The sequence below is a fragment of the Nannospalax galili genome, unplaced genomic scaffold (assembly GCF_000622305.1).
Source record: "Nannospalax galili isolate Female #2095 unplaced genomic scaffold, S.galili_v1.0 scaffold735, whole genome shotgun sequence".
Classification (NCBI taxonomy): domain Eukaryota; kingdom Metazoa; phylum Chordata; class Mammalia; order Rodentia; family Spalacidae; genus Nannospalax; species Nannospalax galili.
In genome coordinates, this window is record NW_008337053.1 from 4,697,305 (window position 1) to 4,722,016 (window position 24,712).

The 24,712-nt window shown below is 39.0% G+C and overlaps 1 protein-coding gene across 5 annotated transcripts in view; it reads right to left on the reverse strand.

The window, feature by feature from the left end:
- Positions 1–3,142: 3,142 nt before the first annotated feature.
- Positions 3,143–24,712, reverse strand: part of Smad5 (SMAD family member 5) — a 41,207-nt gene continuing 19,637 nt past the window's right edge. For all 5 annotated transcript variants that reach the window (XM_029562970.1, XM_008831827.2, XM_029562968.1 and 2 more), the window contains 6 exons: positions 22,778–23,346; positions 16,895–17,146; positions 15,793–15,912; positions 10,347–10,568; positions 8,029–8,285; positions 3,143–6,601 (listed from right to left, as the gene is read on the reverse strand). In XM_029562970.1, coding sequence (XP_029418830.1) covers positions 6,458–6,601; positions 8,029–8,285; positions 10,347–10,568; positions 15,793–15,912; positions 16,895–17,146; positions 22,778–23,180 — 1,398 coding nt within the window. In that variant the 5' untranslated portion in view covers positions 23,181–23,346 and the 3' untranslated portion in view covers positions 3,143–6,457. The remainder of the gene's footprint in view (positions 6,602–8,028; positions 8,286–10,346; positions 10,569–15,792; positions 15,913–16,894; positions 17,147–22,777; positions 23,347–24,712) is intronic.

Consider the following 24,712-nt stretch of genomic DNA (forward strand, 5'->3'; position numbering starts at 1 on the left):
GACTATTCTCAAAACCATATCCTGCTTCAGTATTCTCTATCAACATGTCCTACAAAGGTTGATTTGTAGATTTCAACATGTCTGAACTGGCCACAGGTCTGTGTTCACAGAGCCTACATTCTAGGTGATGGTGGAGTGTCCAGAACCTCATGCACATTAGGCAAACACTCCCACCAAGCTACATCTCTAGTCCTGAGATGGATTTTGAACAGCACCCTTTACTTTGTCTTAATCTCTTACCCCTTCTTCATCCAATAAATTTCATCCTTTATCTCTTTTTAAGGAATTCAAAAAGAATTGAGAAGAGCTGAGAATTTTTTTTTTAATATTTTTATTTTATGAGTGTTTGCCTGTCTGTATGTAAGTGCACCATGTGTGCAATGCCCTGCAGAGCCCAGAAGGTGGTGTCCGATCTCCTGGAACTGGAGTTAACAGAGGGTTGTTAGCTGCCATGTGGGAGCTGGGAATCAGATTTGGGTCTTCTGCAAGAGTAGCCAATGCTCTTAACCACTGAGCCATCTCTCCAGCCCAAATTCTGAGAACTTTGACAGCACAGAAAAGCATAAACTAAAGCTCCTAAACCAATAACTAACCACTAGACATTAGGCATGTGCCCTAGTAAACTGTTCAGGTAGATGCCACATTATTCTGTTTCCTTTGACAGTTAAGTAGCTGATTATGGATGGACACACTGTGTATGTGTTGTATGCATAAGTGTGCACACATGTGCTTATTTGTGTAGACGGGAAGTCGATTTGGGGTGTCTTCCTCTGTCACTCTCTAAGTACCTTATTTGTATTACTTCATTTAATTTTCCTATGAAGTAGACTTGTTATTTTACAGACAGGGAAACTGAGACACAAAGTGATTACACATCCTGCCTAAGGGCACAGAGCCATGAGGCCCAAGAATCAAATACAGTAAGGCAGACTCTACACCAGCTTTGTTAAGCAAGTCCCTCATTTAGACATGAGACCTTTAGGACAATTAGTGGTTAAACTGAAATTCCTCAGACAAGCCTCAATCCTCCTTCAAAACAAAATCATAAAACAAAAGCACATCACTCCCATACAAACAAAATGAACAAAACTCCGGATGTCTCTGACCAAATCTCAGGCTTGGTGAGAGGTATGGGGTGTGCACGCTTCTGTCAGGGGCACCGACTGAAAAGCTCATCCCCCTTCAGAACCGCACTCCAGGAAGCATCAATCAACAAAGCACCAAGAAATGAACAGAAACAGACACACTAAGCAATTTTGAGGTTTATTAAAATAAAGTATTAGCAAACAATATGCAAAAACAAATTTCTTAAGGAGTTATGGCTTTGATAAGCACGATATAATAAAACCTAATACATTTTTATAAGTATCAAAAGGTAACAAAGTTGAAGCATGTTGCTAGAATTTTGTTTTCTGTAACATAAACAGAAGCAAACAGGTACAAATAAGCAGCCTTCAGTGTAGCCACTGATCTGGTCATCAGCACCTGGGAAATGGAGGATCTTTGCGAGGAGGGCAGGTGCACACAAGCCCTTGTTTTCCATGACTGCAATCTTACCCAAACTGAAAGTCAAACTCTAACTTTAACCAACCAGGTTAAAAAGAGTGTCACTTGCCCAACTGTCATCCCTAAGATTCCTTACCTCAGATACTTATGAGCAGGTCAAAGCAACACCATTTGCAGGGGCATTAGAACATCTGACTCTGAAAGACTTCTTTCAAAAGAACTTGGGGGTTCTTTGACCTAACTGGGTTTTGTTATGGTTAACACACCAGTTCATATTAAGAAAAGTACCACCTATTAGTTGGGGGAAAATCTTCCTGCTCACAAAATTCTGAACTTTTAAAGAGCAACTTCAAATAAATCCTTAAAAGATAATTCTTTATAATGATTAAAAAATTTTGAGAATTGAGTTACTTGGACAAAAACCCTGCTCTAAAACTGGCCTTTTCAACAAAATAACTCATCGTTCAACGTACAGCAGCTGTAACCAGCAAAGTATTTCAACATGTATTCTTACCTTAAAAAAAAAACAACAGATCAATGTATGATTCTCGTTCCTTGATTCCGGTACACTATCCAATTTTGGAGAGAGTCACATCAATTAGAATACTTAAGAATAGCCAATGTGGTGGCACACACCTTTAGTGCCAGCACTCACTCGGGAGGCAGAGGCAGGTAGGTCTCTGTGAATTCATGGCCAGCCTGGTCTACACACTGAGTTTCAGGCTAGCTGGGGCTACAGGGAGACCCTGTCTCAAAAAGACAAAAAAAAAAAAAAAAAAAAAAAAAAAAAAAAAAAAAAAGAATTTTTTGAGAATAAGTTTTGTTTTCTTGTGCGGTGCTGGGGACTGAACCCAGGATTTTGTGCATGTTAGGTAAGTACTAGGTAAGTACTCCATCACTGAGCTACAGCCCCAGCCAGGAAATGAGTTTCTTGTATGTATAATCCAATTAAACAAGGCTTGGTAAATACTGATACCGCCTGTTGTCAGCACACACTCAGCTGTAATTCCCCAAACTCCAAAGGCCTCCCCAGTGTCTGTCCCTCAGGCACACTTCTCTGGGAGGACCAATGCTTTACAATCTCACTTCCAATATATGCATGCTTTGAACTTCCAAGAACTCGTGTCTTCCAAAGCCTTTTACCACTATCAATAAAGAAAATAGTGTTGCTGTGAGGAAAATAGCCGACAGATTGGAGATGGCCTTCAAAACAGCTGCCCTAGTTAGTATCTGAGACCACCTTTAAACCACCACTTAGGAGAATGCTCTCCCCTAAAAACCACCTAACATTTCTAAAACCACCAGCTTTTCTAGCTGATGTAGAAAATGAGAACAGATACTTTCACTGAGACCCCAGATATCAGAGGATTTAGTCAAAGACAAAGAAGGGGTATAACCACTTCAACATTAATACATCCAAATACAAGATATCATCACTAGGGGCTGAAGTCAAAAATTACCAAAAGGCACAGGGCCTGGTGGTGCATGTTTGTAAACCCAGCACTTGGAAGACAGAAGCAGGAGAATCACTTTAAGTCTGAGGCTAGCCTGGGCTCATACAGCAAGTTCTAAGTCAGGCAGAGCTCTATGAAGATAACCTATCTCAAAAAAAAATTGTTATCAATATTCTTTCATCCTCAGGAAGCAAAAATGATATTAATGTATTTTAAGTGAGAAAGGTGACAGTGATCCAAAATACTATTAAGGGAAATGACTAGAAAAGGTATCAAGAAATGACCAGAACTGTGTGGACAGTACTTCAACAGACACTGCCAATTAATTCTCCAGTCATTAGTAAAATTTCATTTCTTCTATAAACTTTCTCCTCCAGTAGGGTACAACTGGCAGGAGAGGGGGCTTTGCCTCACAGGCACCCTTCAGGAAGATTTGTAAGGTAAACTCTAGGCCTTTGGCAGCACTTTTCAGATTTCAGTATTTATGACCCTTCAGACTCCCCGTCTGCATTAAAACACGTGGCACTCTTGGTCCCAGCTCAGCCTCTCCTATCACCACTTGGTCTTACTTAAGCAACCACGAGACATGTAAAAAGAAGGTCCATGTTCTGATGCACGTATTTGACATGTTAAGAACTGATTTCTTAAATTTTCTCCTCAGTGCTAGTTTTAGAAGACCAACACCATGCCTACTAGTTACAGTTCCCAAATTTAGCAAGGTAACACAAGAAGGCATCACTCCATTGTGCAGAGGGCTACTCAAACATACCTCTCTTGTTTTGCCATTTCCTAATCAACATCTTGTTGCTATAATCCATTACTGAGATGCTGACTCTGCCTTTTGCATTTATGAAATGGACTGCAATTTTATTATTTGCAAATTCTATCTTTTAACTAGTATATTATTAATATATTTTTGCATGCCATCAGATGTCATTACTGAACTAGAAATGTAGCTCATCTGGTAGAGAGCTTTCCTAGCATGTATGAAGTCCTGAGTTTGATCCCCAGCACCTTATTAACTTGAGTATGGTACCACTTGGGAGGCAGAGGAAGGAAGGTCAGGAATTCAAGGCCATCCTCAGCAACAGAGCAAGTTCAAGACTAGTCTAGACTACATGATAGCCTATCTCAAAAAAATGTGATCATTCTAGTGGTGCTAATGTTTTCCTAAGTTTGACTATAAATCATCCCTTAAATAAAATTTTAAACTACTTTCCTGAAATAACTTCTTTTAGAGGTGCTTCTTTTTCTTGACCAGAATGTTTCTTTTCTATCCACAGGTACATACATGAGTACCCTTAGAACACTGCAAGAGCAGCTGCACGGCACAGTTTTCATTAAAGCCCACAGGTATGAAGTTGACAACTTTGAAGAAACACTTTGTTTTAAGAAATAGGTTTTTACTTCTCCACAACTCTTAGTGGCTAACAGCTTCAGTGCTGTCATATAGAGAAAAGCCAATCACATAAAAGTCCTGCTAACTCTAAACATGACTGCCAATGAATGAGTTTTAACATCAATAAAATAAAGCAATAGCCTCTAATAGCTCAGCAGAGCTCACTAAGGTGGAGTATGCATATCTGTGAGTCAACCGGAGACTCCTTTGAGCCCAGTAAGTAAAGGACTAATAAGAACAGCTACATTCTATTCTGAGCAAATAATTCTTTCATGTGTCCGACATGCTCTGGAAGTTTGAAACCTGTCTTCCATAACACTTATGTTTAAGGCTCTGGTGACTGTTGGAAGGCATTCTTTTACCCAGCAAAGGACTGTGGTCTGAAACACAAACGCACTTCACGTGAAGGAATAAAACCACCCAATGGCTGCACTCTCAAAGGCAATAAATAATGACACAGAAAACAAAAGGAATCATGTAATTCTTTCCTTAAACAGAAAAAAAAAGTAATTTTTTTTCTTCACAAAAGCAGGAGGGGCAAAACAGAAAGTCAAACCAAACTAACAATGTCAGTAGAAGAATGAAGTGGCTCTATATACTATCGAAGACACCAGAAAATAAAGCTTCTCATCCTGACAGGGAAATTCAAAGTAGTGTTTTCATTCTTGTGCCATACCTGTGTCCACCTGACCATTCCCTAGAAAAGTGGAGAAGAGTGGTCCTAAAGCCCAAGGCACAATGAACTAAATGGGTACCTTAGAGCTTTCACATCTTTCCTCTCAGAAGACAGTGTTCTGAGAGACAAGCATTCACGTAGGCTCTAAAAGAACAGAAAGAGAAAGAGCACTGCGTTAAGTGAGAGACGTCTGTCTACAGCTGGTAGGTGAATGTTCTAAGACAACCCTCACTGCTGATTCATTTACTATCACACCAGTAGTCTGTCTCATCCTTGGGGCCCAACCAAAGAACCTACAATGGCTATACGGCATCGGTCCTTGTATAAGAAGTCTGATATAAGAGCAATGGCATTAAGTACACAGTCTTCCAACATTAATAACACCCATAAAACCGTAGGGAATTAACAGGCACCTTAGTTGGAGCTATGGAGTAACACTTTTATAATCTAGGTTGAAAATTAAACTAGAAAAAGCATAACCTCCTACAAATGTAGTCTCTAAACTGCAGTGTTTGTTAATACAAAGGGGTGCCAAGGAAGGAAAGAGAAGGTCTAAGGCCAGCTCACTTGAGTGTTTTACCAAAGGTTATACTAAAAACTATCACCATAAAAGTGCAAAATAAAAAGATTAATGCACGGCAAAATTAGAGTTCTTGAAACATTGGCCCAAAGCAGCAAACAGCTGACCCAGGCCATGTACACACTGTCACTAGCTATTAAGTAGTACTTATGACAGATGTTGAGTAAATGACATATACTAGAGACCTTTTAAAAAGGAAATGTTTTACAAAAGATACACAGCATGAAGCCACATCACACTGACAAACATTCAGTTCTAAGTGGGAATTTGATGACGTCATCTAGAAATCCATCACCTTACCTTTTCATTGAATACCACTTGTTACAGCAGTGATAAAAAATTTAATAGTTTCTTTTAACCCCTTACTGTATGTTTTTATAAAACAATGTACTATGCTTATTTTAAAAGGTGGTGGGACAGAGAAATTCTTAGAAGCATAGCTCCTAGAAGATCAACAAAAGAATCACTTTTCATGATATATATACTCTTACATTACAAATTTCCATTAAGTGATAGACTGTTTTTTTAAAAATTAAGAAATTAAAAACTGTTGGGACAATAAGCAAAAGCATGTTCCAGTTTAAGATCAATACCAAACTTCTGAACGGGGCATAATACTTATTCCACATCTTTTACAATACTTTTAAAAAGTTAATCACAATGAACACGAATACAAACAAAGGTAGATTCATCATAAAATACAAATGTGTTGGTCACAATTATGTAGAAAAAATAAGCCAAAATATCTGTTTATCCATGTCAGCTCACAGTATTTGTACTGGAAATTCCTCTAAAATTAAAACAAGTCCACTAAAAATATAGTTGAAAAGAATACTTCTGCACTATGAAACAGAAGATATGGGGTTCAGAGGAGAGCCCATCTGAGTAAGGACTTTATCCAGCCACTGAAGGGGCCCATGAAGATGAATCTCAATCCAACATGGAGTGCTGGTAACATCCTGCCGGTGATATTCTGCTCCCCAGCCCTGAAAATGAACAGATGTCATAGCAAATCCTTCTGCAAACTGCCAACCGCTCTAAACCAATGTTAACAAGAAAAAGCTTAACAGTAAAAATACACAAAATGTATTTAAATAGAATAGCTACAGAAAACCAATCACCATTCACATTAGTATTAAAAGATAAGCTGCATTATCCAAAGACATAAAACTTTTAATAAATAATAGAATTTCCCTAATACAAAACCATGAGGCCAAATATATTTCAGAATTTTAAAAAAATTTCCCAAGACCACACACTAGGGTCTCTCATAATTAAAACATTTTCTGCTCTAATATACAGTCTCATTAGGACAAATAAAACTCAGAAGAGCCTCATGTCATTTCATGGTAGATTTGGTACCAAAAATGGTTTTAGAGTTTTGGAATTTTGTTGTTTATTTATTTTGTTGTTTATTTATTTTTTGGTCTTTTTGAGACAGGGTCTCCCTATAGCCCCAGCTGTCCTGGAACTCACTATGTAGATCAGGCTGGCCTTGAATTCACAGAGGTCCACTTGCCTCTGCCCCCAGAGTGCTGGGATTAAAGGCGTGCGCCACCGCGCGGCTTGTTGTTTATTTTTATCTGATAAGGCACTATAGACATCAATGCATAATTTACTGTAGTAATCACATTATGCCATTATCCTTAAGGGTGAGAAATTAATGATAAAGGAAGCTGAAACATTAGCTTAGAACTCCAGCTGAAAACTGAAATAGGTATTTTTACTTTTAGTTTCCTGGTTAGCAAGTCCTCCATTTTATTGCTCATAGCAGTCCTGTCCCAAGAAAACTAGGGGCATGGAGGGGAGAGGAACAGAGCAGGTAAGGGACTGCAGAGCAAACAGAACACACAAGCCACACTCCTGCAGAGGGAGAGAAGTAACTTCAGACTGAAGAACAGCGAGGAGGTACTGTGTGAGTACACAAAACCTCACAGGGTGGGAGACAGGTGCTCTTCTTGAGATAAGTCCTAAGGACCAGGAGGGTACAGTAGACACTAAATAGATCACTGTAAATCTTTGCAAATTTTGTTCATGAAACACAGTCCTTGGAATGTTCTATAAAACTCGGCAAAGAGAGTAAATGACAGACTTTATAAATCCTTTACAACAGAGCTGAGATACAATAAAATATTTATACTATAAATAATTCTGTTGAGTCATTGAATTGGAATCTAATAACTAAAATTATTGAAGCTAAGGTACTCAAAATGTAATTTTAATACTAAATACTTTCCAAAATTTAGTCTTTTAACTGAAATTTTTTGTAAACTCAAGCCTTCGTCAACATCAAAATTAATCATGTACTTTAGGTGCAAATTATAAAATGAAATAACCTATCATATGGTTAAAATGAAAAATTCAAGAATCTCACTTTAAAATGTATGAAAAAAGATCAAAAGTAATGACTCACCTTGACAAAACTCATTCGAATGGTGCACATTTTGGTGAGCTCATACACTGCCTCAAACCCATGGTTGACAGACTGAGCCAGAAGCTGAGCAAATTCCTGATTGTTAAAAATTTTGAGGCTGCAGCTGCTGGGAATCTTACAGACAGTGGTGGGATGAAAGCCGTGATGGAAGTTGCAGTTCCTACTCTGAACAAATATGCTGCTGTCACTGAGACACTCCGCATACACCTCCCCACCAACATAGTACAGATGAACACCTTAAAGAAACAGGAACACGAGAACTGGCTTAACAAAGCATTATAATGAAGCCAAAGAGGTTGTACCGTGCAACCAAAGTATCCAGAAATACACAGCCAACTCCCAACAGTGTTTAGGTCAAAACTACCACTAGATGGCCTTCTGTAGCCAAAAATAACCAAGTGGTTGCTATCTGCCTAAATGTAAACGGTTCTAAAACAATCAAAACAACCAAGCCTGAAGCTCAGGATGGCAGAGTATTAAGGGCCCCCACCCTCCATGGCCTTTTCAGCAATCATTCTCTTTCTATGAGAGAAAAAGACGGCTTTTTAAAAATTCATTTTATGACTACTTTCAAAAACATGCCTGGTGCTATCAACTACCATAAATACTTATTTCCAGTTTTTACCATTTGCTAACAAAGAGGACTGGACCGCAGCATTTCAATCAACAGCCAAGGAAACACAAAGGTGTGGATGCAAATTCAGATCATAGAAAAACCTTTGAAATGGCAGACTTATTTTCCCCTCTAAAAAGTTTTTTGTATATTTAAAATATACTTATAAATACCATGTGAAAGCAGTTCTCATACTACACTGCCAAATTATATTGGTAAAGTTGAAATTGCCTAGTATTTTCCCAATATATCCTTCTAGGAACTACCTCAATTTTTCTTCTTCACAGGCACACATTGCTATGAATGTGGTGCGTGCCCCTCTAAACCTTTCTGCATTTGGCTAGGTATGCCTGCCCTACAGAATACTTCTGGGTGGTTTCTGGGGGGTGGGTGCTTTGCTGGGTTTTTAATGTAAATGGTATCACTCTCTCATCTTCCTCATAGCTCTGGCTGCATTGCTATACTCTAGATGACTATACAGACACTGCCTACAAATGAAAACTTTCAACTACCTTCCATTACTGCACACAGTTTTGTAGCAGTATCCCATGGATGCAAAACTCTGCCCAAATATAATATAAGTTACAGAATTGCAGCAGGATTTAGTATTAAAAACTGGTGTGCTTCTGAGTAAACAAAAACTGATCAAAATCAAAAAGACCCCAGAATGGGTATATTGACAAATAAGAGAAAACTAATACTAGCATTTCAGGATTTACTAGAGAGCTCCCTTAAACGCTCTACTGTAGCAGGGGAAGGGGAAAAGTACCAACACACAGAAGTGAGGTATTTGCCCAAAAGTTACAGCAAGTTGACAATGAGATCAAGAGAATGAAAACTGCTTTTAATTTTTTTTTTGGTTGTTTGTTTTTTGGGATTATAGGTATGTGCCACCTCACCCAGTTTCAACTTATTCTGACCACACTGCTTTTCTGAGTTTCTTCCATAAGCAATCTTATCACAATTATAATTACTTGCTATTGTTCCTCTTTTTCACCAAGACTGTCAAGTCAAAAGAGCAAAAAGCAGCAAGGGTATAAAAGAAAAACTTCCCAAGAAACTTATAATGCATTCTACCTGGGATGGATCTGCTTCCTTCTGAGGCGTGAGACTGGCATTTCACTGCAGCATGAAAAGTAGCCTATACACTGTAGCAGTTACATTACAGGACGGCTTATAAATTAACCTTGTTACCTGAAGACTTAATATTCCAACTCAAGTTCCCACCTCACCCTCCAATTCTCCAACACTGTGGAATAACTCTTACAAGTTATTCAATGAAAAAGAACCCGAATGCCATAATCATCAAACTCTAATGCCTCACCAACATTCCCATATTCTACAAAGTTTTTCTGTGTGTACTTTAAGAGCCAGGCACTATTCTAAAGACTGAAGACACTGTGAACAAGGCAAATTCCTATGTCCCTTACTTCCCAGTCAAGGTTTCTTCAAGAAGGAAACAACAGCATTTCAGACCTTTGGTACTAGTTAGGAAAACTAAGCACGTTAAAGAAGAGGGGATTGATCGTATCTTTATTTTATTAATACATTCTTTAATCTGCAACTTGAGGTAAACGTCATACCTTAAGACGTTTTGGATGTTTTCAGAAACTTCTGCAATGAATGCACATAGCCCATACAACAAATGACTTAATTCAACCGAAGGCAGAGAAATGACGATTACCTTTTCCAATATGCCGCCTAGTGTTCTCAATTGTTGAATTACGGTTGACATTTGACAACAACCCCAAGCAGAATCTACTTTTGTTATTTGAAGGGTCTGTGAATCCATCTACTAATACACTAGTAGAAGATGCATGAAAAGCTTCTCCAACACGGTTGTTTAATTCATAGTAGACGATTGAACACCAGTGTTTAGGCTCTTCATAGGCAACAGGTTGAACATCTGTGAACAAACAGTTTAATCAATGATTATCTGAAGATCCAGGTTCACCGGATTTACCCTTTAACATAACCAAGCTCACATGGAAGGGAAAAGACACTTCATTCAAGTTTCACTGACCTCCTGGCTTTGAGTCTAAGAAAACTTATCTTAGCCTGTGTAGACAGCTATAACAAAATGCCACATATTGAGTGGTTTAAGTTCTTCGTAGTTCTAGAGACTGAGCATGAAGGTGTCAGCAGACATGCTGTCTAGAGGGGACTCACTTCTGGTTTACAGAGCCCCTGTTGCTGTGTGCTCATATGGCCTTTCTTCAGTGTATGCTCATAAAGATTTTAAAATTTACCTCTGTCTATTCGGGGGGGGGGGGGCAACTTTTGTCAGCCTGGCACAAACTACTGACCCATAGGTGAAGCCATCTTTAGGCTTGTGGGTCAGGGCTGTATAAGAAACGTAGCTGAACAAGCCAGGGGAGACAAGCCAGTAAGGAGGGTTCCTCTGTGATCTCAGCTTCAGTTCCTGCCTCTAGTTTCTTGCCTTGGCTTCCCTCAAAGACGGACTGTGAACTGTAAGTCAAATAAACCCTTTCCTTTCCTAATTACTTTTGGTTAGTGTTTTATCACAGCAACAGAAACTAAACTATAGGAGTAGCAAAAAGTTCCCTAAAAGAAAATTTGATCAAGAGAATAAAAATCTCTGGCCTGGATGAAGACCCAACTTTCCAGCTTTGCTGGTCACAGGACTACCCTTAGGAAGGCAGGTTCATTTTAAGCCATGCTAAAGAGATATGCAGACTACTAATGCATTAATGAGATGGTGAACTTTTTATACCCAGAGTTCCCACCTCTTAGCCCAGGGCTCTGGGTCACAGGATTGTGGCTCTCTGTAAATCTTGCCCTCCTTTCATAAATCTCTCCTTTTCCTCTTTGTAACTCTTCTCTAAGTATGCTTTCCCTAACATGCTGGGCTGTGCCAACATTTTGGGTTTTCTTACTTTTCCTCTAGAGCTCTCTTCTATCCGGCTGGTAGTCCACCATGGGCCCAACCTCCATGCTAGCTCTAAACCATTGTAGCTTTATGGCTTTTTGCCTTCTCCCCTCCATTCTCCTCAAGGCAGCTGCAGAGATCTATAGTTTGCCTGCTCTGAGGATTTCTCTTTAAATTCTAATAAAATTACCCCTGAGCTTCTGCTTGAGTCCATTCTTCAATTCTTTTATGAATGAGACTAAGATCCCCCTTATGACAGGACTCAATTCTCCCCAGTATCAAAACTGGATAGTGTATATATTTAAGTGCAGGTACATGTGTGTAGAGACCAGAGGACAACCTCTGAAAGTTGGTTATCCTTCTACCTTGTTTTGAGGAGAGGTTTCTAGTTTCTGATGCTTTGCCTCATATTCCAGGTTGGCTGGCCATGAGCTTCCAGGCAATTATCCTGTATCTGCCTCCCACATCAACATAGGAATGCTGGAATTACAGACATGCACTATTTCACCCAGCCTTTTGCATGTGGGTTCTAAGGATCCGAACTCAGATTATCAAGTTTGCCCAGCAAGTGCTTCTACCCACTGAGCCATCTCCCTGGCTGCTATGTCTATATTGTCACAAGGGCAAGTAAACCCATCACGAGGACCCTACTCTCAAGAACTCATTTAAATCTCTTCAAAGAGGGGCTGGAGATAAGGCTCGGCAATTAAGAACACTGGCTACTCTTACAGGAGACCCGGGTTCAAATCCCAGCACCACATGGTGGCTAGCAACATTCCTTAACTCCAGTTTCAGGGGATCTGATGCCCTCTTCTGCCTTCTACGGGCACTGCACGACATGGGTGCACTTCTATACATGTAGGCATAACATTCGTAAATTAAAAATTAATTAATTAATTAACTAAATCTCTTTAAAGACCCCATCTCTAAACACCATCACACTGGGGATTAAGGCATCATCATAAGAATCAATGAGGGACTCATAAGTCAATTACTTTTTACACCCCCCAAGTCATATGCAAAAAATAAATAAATAAACATAGATAGATATCCCATCTCTAAAGTCCCCAAAGTCTTAGTTCATTCCAGGAAGGGAAAAAAAAAAATCTACAGGTAAGCTGAAGACAAAATCTCTAGGAAAGATCCCTCTACAGCTGGAACACATGAAACGGCATTAAGTTGTATGCTGCAGAGTTGTATTCTCAAGGCTCCAAGCATCCTTGTCCCGAGAGCTTCATCTAACCTGATGAAACTCAGATGCTGATCCCATCTACTGACTGCTAAATCAGGGCCATTCTCCTCTTCTGAGCTTGCAGCCCAATAGATTTCTATAAACTAGGAAGGACATTGCTAACCGTCTTCCTTAACCCTGACCCATCTCTGCCCCTCAAGCCAAATTATCTGTGTTCCTGCTGGAGAGACTAATCAGGTCCTTCTTACAGGGACACTCACAATCTCACCAGCAGGACCTCATCCTTACGCTCTCATTGAAACCCAACTGGCCCCCAACAACTCCTATTTCCATATATGACTACATTGGGGCTTAGGGATGGTGGGAGGACACAATTCCAAACATAGTAGCAATATCTCTCTAGGACAAATTAGTACAGGCCTAAATTAGTGAAACAAAATTCTTTTTCAGCAACTAAAAATATTTAACTACATCAATAAGATTATTCTAAACAAAAAGATGAACTCAAAAACTGAGCTCAAACTAGGAACATTTGCAGAAGAGCCACGCTTGCCTTGTCACTGATTGATCTCAGAGGAAAATCTACTTCTGACCATCAGGTATGAAGTTGTCGGTTTTACACAGATATTCTTCATTATTACAAGTATAAAATGAATGTAAACTTTTAAAAAAATTTGTAAAATGGCAATTTTCTTCTTCTTCTTTTTTTTAAAATCATGTGCACACATACATGCATGCCATGTAGTGTTGGGGAACCCTGCTGTTCAGGTCTGCTCCGTTCTCAGCAGGGGCTTCCTGCCTGACTTACCTGGAAAGTGCCACCAAGCACAGATGCTTGGCCTCATTTGAAACATGACCTTTGGCATAGTTACCTGCAATAAAGCTGCCCCCAGGTTTTTTCTATATGATAATTAGGCATGCCCTATAGCCAGATGATAGGATCCTGCTACCACATGTAAATAAAGCATACTATGAGCACCTATCAGCTGAAGCATTGGCTGCTGCCTCCACACTGTATTTTCCCTAAACCCCACTGAATAAACGGAGCTGTTTCACTGCGTCTGGAGCTGTTTGTATCACTGAACCTGCCTCCCCGGAAGGGCTTTCTTCCGTCAGTGCTCACTGGCCATCCTGACCCTGTTCGTTGCTTCTGCTCCCTTTGTCCTCGTGGACCGGTGGCCAACAACCCACGAGGGAAGGGAGAGACCCCAAAATGTAGCATATGTTGGAAGTTAGGGACAGCCTCGGGTGTTGGTCCTTGCCTCCACCCTATTTGAGGCAGGGTCTCTTTATTGGGGGAGGAGGGAAACAGGGTCTCACTATATAGCCCTGGCAGGCCTGGAACTTGCTATGTAGACCAAAAGGGGAAGAGAGGTGATTGATTCATTTCCAGAATACATAAAGAACTCTTACAACCTCTCCCCACAAAAATACACACAATCCAACGGGCAAAAGATTTAAAATACATATTGCACCAAAGAAAAAATTTTAAATGCTCAGAACTTACTCATTAGAGATATATAAATTAAATCATAATGGCATTTCATACCCGTCAAATAGTGATAACCTTGAATAAGGACAGACAATAACAAGTACTAGGAAGCTATGGAAAAGCTGGACCCCTCACATACTGCTTATATTAGTACAGACATGTTAGAAAAGTCTGGCGTTTTTTATAAGTAGTTAAACTTGCCATATGACCCAGCAATTCTTACTCATAGACATTGACCCAGGAGAGATAAAAACAATATCCACAAAAAGATTGTGTGAAAATATTTGTAAGAGCATTAATTATAATAACTAAAAACCATAAACAATTCAGTGGACTGGTGGCCTGATCAAATGTGTTGTATCTGTGCAAAGCAACACTGTTCAACATTAAAATGGAGCAAATAATTGACATGCTACACCATGGGTGACCTTGACAGCACTGTGCTAAGTGAACCAAGTATGATGTAAAAGATTACATATCTTTCACACCACAAGGCTGAGAGATGGCTCAGTGGTTAAGAGGACCTAGGTTCAGTTCCCAGCACTCACATGGCAGCTAATAATTATCTGTACCCTTTGTTCCAGGAGATCTAATGCCCTTTTCTGGCTTCCATGGGCATAGCACACATTGGTGCACTTACATACAACATGTAGGCAAAACACTCATATGCATGAAATAGAAATAAATCTTTTAAAAAGATTATATATAATATGGCTATTTTATTACATTTACTTATTTATTTTGTGTGTGTGTGTGTGAGAGAGAGAGAGAGAGACAGAGAGACAGAGACAGAGACAGAGACAGACAGAGAGAGAGAGAGAGAGAGTGTGTGTGTGTGTGTGTGTGTGTGCTGGAGACTGGGTCTCTCCTTCCACTAAGTGGCTACAGGAGATCAAACTCAGGTTATCAGTGTTGGCCATCAGACTTGGTGGCAAGTGCCTTTAACAACTGAGCCAACTCACTAGCCCCATGACTCTAATTTTATGAAATGTTTAGGAAAGAAAAATCTCTACAGAAAACAAAGGGTATTGAGCCAGGTATAGGAATGCAAATCTTGTGAGAAACGTTGTAAAATTACACTTCATTCAAGATATTTTTAAAATATTTTATTATTTTTATATTATGTGTATTTTTATATTATGTGTATGATTGATTTTATATTATGTGTATAATATATTTTTATATTTTATGTCTATTTATATTATTGCCTGCACGTATGTAAGTATACCCGTGTCATGAAATGCCTGTAGAGGTCAGAAGAGAGCATCAAATTCCCCTGGAACTGGAGTTATGGATGGTTATTAGCCACCATGTGGGTGCTAGGAATTGAACCTTGGTCCTCTGCGAGAGCAGCCAGTACTCTTAACCACTGGGCCATCTATTCAGCCCCTTAGGGTGTTTTTTAAAAGTGGCTAAGACTAAGAAAGTAACTCAGTGGGAGATTGCTTGCCTAGAGTTGGAGGCCCTGTGTTGGACCCATAACACTGCAGAAAAAAAAAAAAAAAAAACCTAAGTAAAAATAGCAACAACAAAATCAAAATGGTGAGTACTCTTACCTCTGCTGGATACACTGGGCATAATCTGGGGAATCATATTATTGCCTGTATCCATGGGCTGGGAATTATCTTGACCTATTTGATCATCAGGTGGCATATAGGCAGGAGGAGGCGTATCAGCTAAGAGAAAGAAAATCAGACAAGTTAATGCACTAAAAAGAATAAAGTCTTCATTCTGTTTAAAGCTGTTACTCTAAAACCATTTTAAAGCTCACAATATGGTCAGCAAGATTCATTACTGAACACTGCACACACATAAATATGAGACAGAGCAGAAAAGATAGTACATATAACAGCTCCTGAATACATGGTACAGGTACATTCACTTGGCCTAGATCCTTCCTAATCCAGGATACCAGGATCAATACAAAAATTCACTAGAATAGAACCTGAGATCAAGAATTCTGCCCTTACTTGCAAAATAGCCTGTGCGCAGAGACACTGCAGCTAGTACAAAACAGTCTGATGGGCAGATTATCCCAGTTCCCATAAGTACACACTACAGATACATTTTAATATCATCAAGACCATCACATATTGTATACTAGCATTCAAAACTGAAAAATAAAACCAAGTCCACTCAAAGTCTGCATTAGCAGTAACAGTAATTACTTAATTCTTTTTAAATGTCCCAACAAACTGTCATGTCCCATTAACTGCCTAGGTAATTAGCTAGGAAACTGTTCCAACACTCATAGTTACAAATCTTTGCGAAAGCTATAGCTAGACATTTTTGTCTCAGTAACTATAAAACTGAATATAAACTGTCTCTCACCCCAAGGTTTATACAGGATATATTTTGAGACATGGTTACATATAGCACTGATCTAAGATGAGGTATTCAAATTTGCTTTTGAGACAATTTTAATATTGAGTATACTGAGTTAAACAGCTATATTTAAGTCCCTCAGCAAATTTTTAAACATAATAGAACTTGAAAAAATAAAATCCAAGTTTTGTGGAAATTAAATGGTTATCTAAAGAATATACAATGATCAACTAGCTCTTGTTGTATAAGCCTACCCAGAAGACCAACAGGTAGAACAACTGCTGATTCTCAGAGATTATTAGAGTATTGATTTTTCTATCTCTAAAGTCTTACCTGGGAGTTGAAATGGACTTCCTGGTCCAGAACTTGCTGGGGAGTTAGGGTATGTGCTGCTGGCAGGGGAAGGGGGATAGGGGCTGTTTGGCGATAAGGGGAAAGGAGTGTTGTTGGGCTGGTGGAAAGAATCTGGAAACGTGGCATTTTGTGGCATGTGCGGTTCATTGTGGCTCAGGTTCCTAAACTGAACCAGAAGGCTGTGTTGTGGGTTGAATTCATTATGACGAGGCACTAACACTGGAGGTAAGACTGCAAGAAAAATGCAAAAGTCATAGTCAGGAAGAACTGAAGCAAATGTCACACCTACCTTTAAAGGGGCAGGTAGAAAAGACTCAAGTAGACTGTAAACTTGAAGGGCTATGTACATTTTCATTTACATAATAACCAAAACAAAAATGCTAAAAGCAGTTATCTTATATAATGGACTCTGAAAGACAGAAAAGATTCCATTCTCGTACTATAGCTCATTAAGGTCTTTTTTGTTTTGTTTTGTTTCTTTTCCTTTTTCTGAGGTAATGCCAAGTTCAAAAGCTGAGCACACCCAGCTAACAGGGAATCAAACCAAACACTGTGGAAATGGTAAGACCTGACTAAACCAGAAGGACTGCACAAGAGAATGCTAGGGATGGAGGGGGATAGGAAATAATCAGCTGGCTTAGGCACTGACCTAGAAAAAATTAGGGAGGGAAGTTGAGGTCAGTTATGTGGATGCCCTGAAAATTGCATTTCCAACTTTTTTTTTAAGTGTATGAGTGTTATGCCTGCATGTATGTAAGTGCACCTGTGTCATGCAGTGCCTGCAGAAGTCAGAAGAAGGCATCAGATCCCCCCTGGAACTGAAGTTATGGATGGTTGTTAGCCGCCATGTGGGCGCTGGGGTTTGAACCCAGATCCTCTGTAAGAACAGCCAGTACTCTTAACTGCCATCTCTTCAGCCCACACTTCCAACTTTTAACACTTCCATTTTAGAGTAGTTGAAGTTCTCGTTACTGAAATAATATTCCCAGTTAGAAGTCTTCTCTTCAAAACCAGTCTTCTAAATATAATGAAAATATACAGAAATAATGGGGCAGGAGAGATGGCTCAGCAGTTAAGAACACTGGTTGTTCTTGCAGAAGACCTGGGTTCGAATCCCAGAACCCACACTGCAGCTACCAACTGTCCGTAACTCCAGTTCAGGGGATCCAATGGCCACTTCTGTCCTTGGCAGGCATTGTACGACACAGGTGCACTTACCTACATACAGGCAATACACTCATACACATACAATAAAAATAATTTTTTAAAAAATAAAAAGAAAATATACAGAAATAAGCACTTAAACAGACATGTTTAAAATGAACTTTATTCAAGTGTTCACTTTCTCTAAAGACCCAGCTATCAATCACAAATAGCTGACTGCTTTTACCTACAAGAAACTAAAACCAGGCTCTTTCAACTCCTAATATTCTAATTCACCTCTTTTATAATGTTCTTCTACTTGCCCAAAGTCACTTTATTTCACAAAAACCTCAATTTTATTCTGGTACCATTCAGCACCAACAAAATTGTACATTTATAAGCAACAAAATCAATATCTATCTATCTGTCTATCATCTATCTGCCTATCAAATATATATACTTCCCCCTCAAAACAGGGACATCTGTAACAAATCAAAAGATCTTGCAGTTAGCATTTGTATTGTTTCTTTTCATTTTACTGGATTAGCATTATAAACATGTGAACTACATCAACAATTCTGCTCTACTGTGTATTAACGACTGTTGCTCCCCTTAGAGAAAGATGAGGCAGCAGCCAACAGAGAGAAGAGAAGCAAGGGTTTCTGTTACGCTAGGCAACCTGAAAGACTTGGTGAAATAAAGTCCAGTAAAGACTGTTTTGAAGGCATATTTAAAATCCCGGGTTTCCCTCTGTCTGTGTATATGATCAGAAAATGTTTATTTGCACCTAAAATAACACGTGGAGTTAAGACACAGACAAGACTATAAACATATTTAGCAAGAAATAACAAAAAAAAAGCAATTTTGAGCCCTTCACCATCTATTTCCATAAGCAAATTTAAGTTTTTCAGCACCTCTTAGAGTATTTACTTTGTATGCTGCTAAAAAATATGCTTATGTCAATACTACTAATTTTAAAACATTACTTACAGACTTGCTCTTATGGCAAACGAGGCAACTTTGGGTGGAGGATTGAAATAGGGTCTTTCTGTTATCCAGGTTAGCCTCAAACACAGTAATTCTCCTGTATCAGCCTCCTGAGTGCTGTGACTACTAGTTGAGACAGCTTTCTTAGATTATTCTATCCCACCCCCTTTTCCTCTCCCTAAAATAAGATTTCATTAAAAATTAGGGTTAAATCAACATTTGCTTTTTATTACACATGCATATGTATCATATATTCATATGCATATGTCATACATATCTAAAAATATATTCATATATAAAATTGATTGATGAACTATTTACACTATTGATTTTTCCTCCTGAACAATGTTTTTATTAAAGTTAATTATTTCCTTGTTCCTTCATTTGCTTAATTTTAAGTATATACCACTAATGTTTCCAGGATTCTTACATATTTGTCAAATGTGTGCTGAGAATGCTTTTCATAAGTTATAAATCATCACATAATTTACTGACGTCATGTTTTCCTCTGGACCTTTCGGTCTTTTGCTTTAACCTATACCAGCTGCTAATTAAGGGCCACCTCCACCCCCTCCCTTTTCTCTGGCTGGGTCTTATTTCCTTGGCTTCCTAAGAAAGGAAAAGGAGGTATTATGTATGAAAATATATTACTTTCACTTGTCTACAGGCAGAAATCCAAATAACATTTTCCCTCTGAATTTTGAAGGCTTCATTTTCTTCTAGAATCTAGAATTGTACTGAGAAATCCAGTAATTTAAATTTCTAGTCTTACTTTGTGTGTGTCCTGCGTTTTCTTTCTGGAGGCTTTCTGAAATCTTTTTATTCCTGATAAAACTTTTCAGTCTCTTATTCTAAGTACTTGGTCACTAGGCTCTTTCAGTCTTGAGCTCTATGCAGATACAGTGGTATTTATTGGGAAACTCTACCATTTCCCACATGCTCTATTTCTAGAATGCATTATTCCAGTAGAAATGACACTGACTTTAAAACTGACTGGGGGCTACACAATGTTTTAACTTAAGCACTTACTTAGGAATAGACTTATCCAATTTCCACAACTCTGCAAGGTATTATTCTCTTAGATGAGAGTACTAAATCACAAAAAGGTTAAGTGACTCACCTAAGGTTACATGGGTAATATATAACCAAACCCTGACTCAAATCCAAAAGTCCAGCTCCAGGACCCAAAATCTTGGCCACCAGACAATGCTGTCTATTCAACTAAATAGTGGATCACCTGAGCTGGCTTTCTATTTTTCCTATGCTAATTATAAGTTCCCATCTTAACCAGGTGTGGTGGCACATGCCTTTAATCTCAGCACTCTGGAGGCAGAAGCAGATGGATCTCTGCAAGATCAAAGCCACGGTCTACAAAGCAAGTTCCAGGCCAGAGATCGTGTCTCAAAAAACAGTTCCCATCTTCCGTCTTTATCTTTCTGCACTTGCTCACTCCACTATCTATTCTCTGTGTGATCCCTGTATAAGTTACATCTCTTTTAAGACTTAGCTTCTCTCCCTATAAAGTTATAAATGCAATTCAGTGCTGTACAATGCTAGCACCTTCTCCAACTCTAAGCAAATCTACCTGAGCCAAGCTGTCCCTACCTCCAAGATATGTGGACATGGTACCAAAATGAGGTTCTGTAGTCTCTTACAGCAGGTGAACTACCAAGATTTCCAGAGTTACTTTAAAATATCATAACGACTCCTGTCCCTCATGAAGAATGATTAAAATGGACAAGAAAAACAGACATTTCTATAGGCTCATGTCTGTTACACCCTGGATGTGGGAGGACCAGAAAAAATTCCTAAACTGTACAGGCAAATATCTAGCTTCAGACTTTTTCAGACATTACTCCTCCACTAAATCTGCCCTGTTCCTTTCCTCATCAATTCTTTTGGACTATGGCTCTTCTTGGACTCTGTAAGAACCACCTCAAGTACTGCCTGGCAGCTCTGAAGCTCATATTTGAACTTTGCCTAACACAAGTCACTGTTATTCTGTGGTCAATCTCCACATTTAACCACACTGGGTTTACAATTCCTCCAGTGTGGAAGACAGGCTCTAAGGTATTCTTTCTGGGTATTCATGTGCTTGGGTTAATCCTCTCCCTTGAGCATCTGACCTGTGACTTGCTTCTAACTAACAGAATATGGCAAGTGATGGAATACACGTGGACACTCCACAGGAGCATGATGCCCTCTCAGAGGAAAGCTATCTCTCATCACTGGCTTTGAAGAAGCTGCGGTACCACTCGAAGGTATGCTATCAGGACAGTCTGGTAGAGAAAGTATGTACACCTGGAGTGGAATGACAATGAAAGAACCAATGTGCGTATGAACTCCCTGTGAAGAAGGCCATGTGGTAAGTCACTGAACAGCCTCCAGCTGACATCAGCAAGAGCCCAGTGGACTGTAAGGAACTGAATTTTATCAACAATCTCAGTGAGCTTAGAAGCGGGCCCTTACCTATTGGAACTTCTGAGAAAATAAAACAGCCCTGACCAACACCTTGATTCGAAATATCCATTAAGGTCATGTAGATGCCAAACCCCCAAAAACTATGAAGTAATGATAGCTGCTACATTGGTGGCTATTCACTGTGTAGAAATATATAACTAATTAACACAAGCAGTATCTCAGCAGCTATAGTTAGAATGTAAAGGTCACAGACCAGAAACTAATTCCCAGCATAAAAGGAGGGAGATAGGGCCTATTAAGAGATAAGAAGCCAGGCGTGGTGGCACACCCCTTTAATCCCACCACTCAGGAGGCAGAAGCAGTGGATCTCTGTGAATTCAAGGCCAGCCTGGTCTACATAGTAAGTTCTAGGACAGCTGGGGCTACAGGGAAACTCTGTTTCAAAAAAAGAAAGAGAGAGATAAGAATATGTCATTATTGTAGGGGTGGACCCCTTACTATATGAATGAGTTTGCTCGGGCTGGGTGGCACTCCATAGTAAAGCACCTACCTAAGATGCACAAGACCCTCATGCTACTCTGCTGTTATGACACAGGTACAACTCTCATGAAATGTATGCAGTCCCTTAATCTTGGGCTAGCCTCCAAAATTTCTATTGTTTGTGACTTATCCGGGATGTGGTATTCTGCTATAGCAGCAGTACAAGGACTAGGATATCAGCTTATGTAATTCACTCACTACAAAAATATACAGACCACCATCTACCAAGAGCCAGGAAACAATATTATTCTAGATACCAAGAAATATAATAATGAGTGAGACCAAGGAAGGCTGTTCTCACTTCCACAAGCTATCTTCTGATCTCCACATGTGCTGTGGTACACACTACAACACCAACACCATACACACACACACACACACACACACACATACACACACAGAGCCCAAATAAGTAAATGTGCTTAAAAATAAAGAGTCCAGTAGAGAGGGAAAAACGCCAAAAAGAAATGATAATGTAGGAACAAATGTCTGAATGAACAAAAGGAATATGATTTAGTACAAACATGAGTTTAAACATCAGTTAGAGGTATGTCAACCACATCAAAAAATGGGTGTTGGTAGTGAAAAAATGAGTTCCCACAGTCACTTGAGAATTATAGACCACAAAGGCTAAATTTAAAATCTAGTATCCCCTCCACGATGAAATCTTTAAAACAAGGCTAATATAACCTTTTAGCTAATAAACCTAGTTACATGCAGAGTAACAAGTTTTTGTTGTTGTTGTTTTCAAATTCTCAGAGTAAAACCTACCTGGACTCTCCACTCTCTTATAGTGGTATGGGTTGATACAAACTTCTTTTTGCTTAGATCCAAAAGGAAATTCGCAAATATCCAATGGCTTTAGCTCATGATGGCTCTGCAAATCTGGCCAGCGCCAAACACGACAATATATAACATGGGGTAAGCCTTTTCTGTGAGAAACTTGCAGGCGTCCGTCTAAAGACCTGGGAATAGTGACACATTTGCTCGGTTGTCCGGGGCTGCTCAAGGCTTTCTCCAGCTCCTCCATGGCACCCTTCTTCTTTTTTAGCTTTTTCACCAAAGCATCGACTGCTTTTTCTGCCCATTTTTCCTCCTCATCACCTTGTTTCCAGCCCAACAATCGCTTCACTGCTGGACTAGTAAAAGAAAACAAGCTGGCCATTGACGTCATTTGATACAAATCTTCAGAGACCTTCCTGTAATCAAAGTCAGTAGATTCCAGAACAACAGAGCACAGGTGGAAAGTCACATACAGGTCTCAAGCAGAAGGTCCAACCGAAGAGGGGGCTGGTGTTTAGCTTCACAAGTGCCATATGCTTCTTTCATTGCTTCAAGTCCTGAAAGAGAGACAGGAAAGGGATCTAATTTGAAGCAATTCGATGTAAGTAGATTGAAATCACCATAACTACTAAGTACGCTATTTGTAAATAAGATCAGAAAAGCATTCCAAAGTAAAACAAAAAACATGAAAGGAGAAAAAGGGAATGTCTCTAAAAGTTCTGTGACTACCATTCCCTTCCTATCACAATGAGTAATTCAATAGCAATGCCAAATGATAAAAGTAATCTAAGATTGGGACAATTCTGAAGTGCTTTCTTTCACTGAAGTCTGTTAATGCTCATGTATCCTAAACTCATCAAAAGCCTTGAGAGAAATCCATTCTAGTACTTCTCTAAAGTCATTATTCTTTGCGACTTACAAGGCTTGAGTAAAAGCCTTACTATTCAAGTCACATTATTAAATGCAAATTATACTAAAAATTGTCATAAGATATACCAAACTGTCAAATCGTAATATATATCACTGCCAGGAAAATGTCAAGTATCTATTTTTAAAACTTAGAATGCCAAATATATTTAGAAAATAAATACATAATTCAACCCTCTAAATGTTAGTTTCTATTTTATTATGTATATTGTCTTCTACATGAGCAGACCTTAGTGAAGGTGCTGCAGACAAACCACTGAAGGAAGGGTAGGAGCACTACCAAAGTGCACCTATGAAACATTACCTTGATATCAAAACCAGAAAGGCATAGCAAAAAATGAAGACTGTATAGACCAACTTCCCTAAACACAAGACACAAAAATTCTCCATGAAATTCTTATTAACACTAATTCAGGAACACATTCAAATCATACATCATGACCAACCTGGTTTCATTCCAGGAATGCATGGTTCAACACCACACACAAGTCATTAGGTAAAATGTGATACAACACACAAACAGACTTAAAGTAAAAAAAAATCACACTATCATCTCAACTGCTGCAGAAAAGGCCTTTGACCAATGTTCAACATCACTGCACAATAAAAGCCCAAACCTACCCCACATAATAAAAGTGACAAACCTATAGCTAGCATTATACTAAATGGAGGAAAACTAAAAGCATTTCATCTAAAGTCAGGAACAAGATAAGGACGCTCATTCTCAATGTTCTTATTGAGAACAATGCCCAGTGTTAGGTAGACCAGTAAGATGAGAAAGAAATAAAAGGGATACAAACGGTAAAGAAGTCAAATTATCCCAATTTGCAGACAACAGTCCTATACTTAGGAGATTCTAAATGCTCCATCAGGAAAATTCTTACATCTGACAAACCTTCAGCAAAGTAGCAGGATTTAAAAAAATAAAATAAAATGAAATAAAAATAACATACAGAACAGTAGCTTTTCTAGATAACAATAACGAACTTGCTGTGA